At 47.1% G+C, this 5000-nt stretch overlaps 1 protein-coding gene across 17 annotated transcripts in view; it reads right to left on the bottom strand.

Annotated features, from left to right (window-relative positions):
- The window catches only part of caskb (calcium/calmodulin-dependent serine protein kinase b), a 75944-nt gene that overhangs the window by 9742 nt on the left and 61202 nt on the right, over positions 1-5000 (bottom strand). For 10 of the 17 annotated variants that reach the window (XM_087254787.1, XM_087254788.1, XM_087254779.1 and 7 more), the window contains 6 exons: positions 4615-4683; positions 4403-4471; positions 4234-4269; positions 3769-3807; positions 1726-1922; positions 1527-1642 (listed from right to left, as the gene is read on the bottom strand). In XM_087254787.1, coding sequence (XP_087110913.1) covers positions 1527-1642; positions 1726-1922; positions 3769-3807; positions 4234-4269; positions 4403-4471; positions 4615-4683 — 526 coding nt within the window. Of the gene's footprint in view, positions 1-1526; positions 1643-1666; positions 1923-3768; positions 3808-4233; positions 4270-4402; positions 4472-4614; positions 4684-5000 lie in introns of all 17 variants that reach the window. The other 7 variants (XM_087254789.1, XM_087254790.1, XM_087254781.1 and 4 more) reach the window with 2 other exon arrangements.

The raw sequence follows: 5000 nt of genomic DNA, 5'->3' as shown, positions 1-5000 counted from the left end.
GCACTTTTATTTGCACCGTCTCTCCGTGCCGCCCCCAGCAAGATCCTGCCCTGGGCGATCGCCCATACTGCCCATGCCCAAATCCACCACTGCAAAGGAGCTCAGTACTTAGAGCTGACAGCGAACAGCAGCACAGCGCATACACTGCCTGACTAAAGTCTTGTGGCCTGTTCATGTTTATGAACACAGATAATAACTGGTCTTCTGGTTGCTGATCTGGTGTCAGAAGTGTCTTTATGAAAGGTGAAGGCCTCTAGATTTTGCTGGTTTGAGCTCAATAAATCTGATCATGTCTTGATGTTGACTGATTTGATGAGGACAGTGCGCTCTGACTCTGCTCAGACTAAAGTCTCATCACTGAACAGAAATAATGTCCAGTATAGAATATAAAGTCCTGCTGCAGTGGAGACAGAATGAAGATTGTGTCTGACTCCATCATGAGCTTGGAGGACTGCATCCATACATCTCTGACATGACTCACATCACTGATTAATAAAGTCATCTGGAATGAAGAAGAAAGCTTCAGCAGGATCCCAGAGTTCATCAAGAGTCTCTGTGTTCATCTTCAACACCTCCTCCTTCATCAGCTCAATAATGTTGATCTCTGGTGACTGGGCTGGCCAATCCTAGAGCAGCTTGACCTTCAGGAGCTTTGATGTGGAGGCTGAAGTATGAGCAGGAGCGCTATCCTGCTGGAGAATTGTCCCTCTCCTGTGGTTTGTAATGTAATGGGCAGCACAGATGTCTTGATACCTCAGGCTGTTGATGTTGCAGATCTCTCACACACCCCAATACTGAATGACCCCCAAACCATGATGTCTCCTTCACCAAACTTGACTGATTTCTGTGGGGATCTTGGTCCATGCTGGTTCCAGTAGGTCTTCTGCAGTATTGGTGATGATTGGGATGCAGATCAGCAGATCCAGCAGAGAAATCCACCTTCTGACACTCTTACACACGATTAACTAGAAGACCAGATACTATCTGCTGCTCTGACAGTCGAGATCCAGCACAAGACTCCTGTCAGGCCGTGTAGAGGCTCTGCTCACTGAGGAGAAACACTCTTACCCAGACACACACACCTGCTCACTGGCACAGCACAGCAAACGTGTGTGTGTGTGTGTGTGTGTGTGTGTGTGTCAGCAGGTGGCAGTGTTTCCCTGATCTAACAGTGTCAGTAGGTCAGTAGATTAATATACACACACACACACACACAGGCTTACGATACACACAGGCACACTAACACACACACACACACACTGGAGGTGGTGTGGAGAGATCCCCCCCCATCATAGTGAAGCGCTTTGGATGATAAATGGGCTATATAAATGCGCACACAAACACACACACACACACACATCTGGACTGACTCTTCAGTAATGTGTCGGTGATCTGGCCGGTGTCATTACAGCTCTCACACACTCAAACATACAGCTATACACATCAGAGGTGTGCACTGACACACACCACACAACTGGACGAGTGTGTGTGAGTGTGTGTGTGTGTGTGAGTGTGTGCTGCTTTACCTGCGTTGTGTTTGGCTAAGTACTTGTCTTTGTACTGTTTCTTCTTCTTGCCGAACCACGTACAGCTGGCCTGCTGCTCCTGCTTGGTCTTCTCCATCGCGATACACGCCACACGCCTGCACACACACACACACACACACACAGTGAGAGACACACATCTCTCTCTCTCACACACTCTCTGTCTCTGTCTCTCTCTCACCACTCCTGCAGCTCAGGTGAGGGGATGAGGCCCGCGGTGCCGTTCTTGGTGTTCTCCAGCTTGCCCTGCCACCAGTTGTGGTCGTCTTTGCTGATGATCTGGATGATGTCGCCCACGCGGAACCGGATGCCCGCCTCCTTACAGGGGATCAGCTCGTCTTTCGCCGGGTCGTACTCGAACTGCGCCCGTACGTAAATCTGCACACACACACACACACACACACACACACACAAACACAGCGGCCGGCGGTCACACACTGGAGGAACACACAACTGATACTCCATCACTGATAATCAGGGCTGATGGGACTGAGCTCAATTACACACACACACACACACACACACACACACACACACACACACTCCAGCTGCAGAGACTCCGTCAGGATGAGGATGATGACGGCATATTGAGTAGGGGCGGAGCTTTTGTTGTGTGCAACTGAAATAAAATATTGAGTAGGGGCGGAGTTTTCTTTCAACGCGACTGAAATAAAATATTGAGTAGGGGCGGAGTTTTCTTTCAACGCAACTGAAATAAAATATTGAGTTGGGGCGGAGCTTTCTTTTAACGCAACTAAAATAAAATATTGAGTTGGGGCGGAGCTTTCTTTTAACGCGACTGAAATATTGAGTAGGGGCGGAGCTTTCTTTAAGCACAACTGAAATATTGAGAAGGGGCGGAGCTTTGTTTTAGCACAACTGAAATACTGAGTAGGGGCGGAGCTTTCCTTGAGCAAAACTAAAATACTGGTTTGTGGGCGGGGCTCTCTTTTAGTACAACTGAAATATTAAAGAGAGGGTGGGACTTTCTTTTAGAACAGATGAAATGGAATATTGAGTAGGGGTGGGGCTTTATTTTAGCGTAACTGAAATATTGAGTAGGGGCGGGGCTTTATTTTAGCACAGCTGAAATATTAAGTAGGGGCGGGGCTTTATTTTTGCACAGCTGAAATATTGAGTAGGGGCAGGGCTTTATTTTTGCACAGCTGAAATATTGAGTAGGGGCGGGGCTTTATTTTTGCACAGCTGAAATATTGTGTAGGGGCGGGGCTTTATTTTAGCCCAGCTGAAATATTAAGTAGGGGCGGGGCTTTATTTTAGCACAGCTGAAATATTGAGTAGGGGCGGGGCTTTATTTTTGCACAGCTGAAATATTGTGTAGGGGCGGGGCTTTATTTTTGCACAGCTGAAATATTGAGTAGGGGCGGGGCTTTATTTTTGCACAGCTGAAATATTGAGTCGGGGCGGGGCTTTATTTTTGCACAGCTGAAATATTGAGTAGGGGCGGGGCTTTATTTTAGTGTAACTGAAAGATTGAGTAGGGGCGGGGCTTTATTTTTGCACAGCTGAAATATTGAGTAGGGGCGGGGCTTTATTTTAGCACAGCTGAAATATTGAGTAGGGGCGGGGCTTTATTTAGCACAGATGAAATGGAATATTGAGTAGGGGTGGAGCTTTCTTTCAACAGAAGGTGGGGCTTTCTTTGTGTGTGACTGAACTAAATATTCAGTAGGGGTGGGGCTGTCTTTTTGTAAATCACTCCCTCATAACAAACCAGGGGCGTGGTTAAAAATATTGATATTCAGGGACACAGCACAGGATGGCAATAATCAATTTCAGCAGGAAGTAAATCAGCATATTGAGATTAAAGTGTCTGCAGCTAACACGTTACACACACTATAAAAATAACACACACACACACACACACAGTTTGAGCTGAGCTGGTGTGTTGGAGACACACTGCTTCTGTGGGTTCGCTCTGATCTTGGATCAGCCCTGATTATGCTGTGACGGTGTACAACTTCCACACAATCGACCAATCAGAGGCCAGCGACCCTACTGACGGACAGCACGGGCGTGTCTAAGAAGCCAATCATCTGTGTGGGGGCGGGGTCAATCACACTACTGAACCACACACAGAGGCGAGAGGCGGGGCTAATGTCACGGTCCACCACTATGGGCTGCTGGGAGTCTACAAGCAGCAACTAGAGAAGCAAAGCCTGATGGGAAATGAACCCGCGCCTGAGGGTCAGCTGACACTCACCTTACGACCCAGCTTATCCTTCACTGCAGCTCTGGAGATCTGAGGGTTTAAAGCATCACACACACACATCCACACACACGCAAACACACGCAAACACACACGCACACACACACACACACACACACACACACACACACACACACACATCATGCAGTAGAACAGACAGACAGAGACAGGAAATGGAAGGACGAGGCAGGAAATGCGTTGTAAGCAGTGGATGAAGAGAAGCGCGTCACATTAAAGGCCTGCTCACACTCCTGAACCTGCGCTCACATGATGTGTGTGTGTGTGTGGGATTTGTGTTTAAATATCTGTGTTTGTGTGTGTGTGTGTGTGTGTTTTGTCTGTTTGTGTGTGTGGGATTTGATTTGTGGGAACAGAGATAGACAAACGCACAGACAGACAGACACACACACACACACACACACACACACAGGTGATGATGGTCCTCGGCGGGGGTCTCACCTGTCTTCCTTTGGGCTGGATGGTGGAGGGCAGATCCTGCAGAGAACACACACCTCTGCTTACACTGCTCAGTTAATAAACACACACTCATTTACAGATGGAAATACTCATTACACATCGTCATATCTGTGTGTGTGTGTGTGTGTGTGTGTGTGTGTGCTGCTCTTACCAGGATGGAGCTGGTGACGCTGGAGTGTCCGTTAGCTGGAGACTGTCTGGACAGATCTGGAGACTCTTTCTGAAACACAGCAGTGTGTGTGTGTGTGTTACTACAGCAGTGTGTGTGTGTGTGTGTGTGTGTTATTACAGCAGAGTGTGTGTGTTTTTTGTGTGTGTGTTATTACAGCAGTGTCCAGCGTGAGGCGCTGGTGTCAGACTTACGTCACAGGACAGAGACTGGCTGCGGTAACTGGGCACGATTTTGAAGGTGATGCTGCCACGCATCTCCCGCTGTCGGGAAATAAAAAAGACATTTTAAAAAATCATACTTTAATAATAATAATTAATATAATTAATTATTATTTATATTATATCATTATTATTATTATTATTCAGTATTATTACTTTTGTTATTCATTTCTCATTCATTCATTCATTTTCTTGTCAGCTTAGTCCCTTTATTTATCCGGGGTCGCCACAGCGGTATGAACCGCCAACTTATCCAGCAAGTTTTTTATGCCTTCCAGCCGCAACCCTTCTCTGGGAAACATCCACACACACATTCACACACACACTCATACACTAGGGCCAGTGTAGTTGATCAGTTC

The sequence above is a fragment of the Danio rerio genome, chromosome 6, assembly GCF_052040795.2.
Source record: "Danio rerio strain M-AB ecotype USA chromosome 6, GRCz13ab, whole genome shotgun sequence".
Lineage (NCBI taxonomy): Eukaryota > Metazoa > Chordata > Actinopteri > Cypriniformes > Danionidae > Danio > Danio rerio.
Note: the sequence above shows the minus strand (reverse complement) of the source record. Positions and strands in the feature narration are given on the sequence as shown.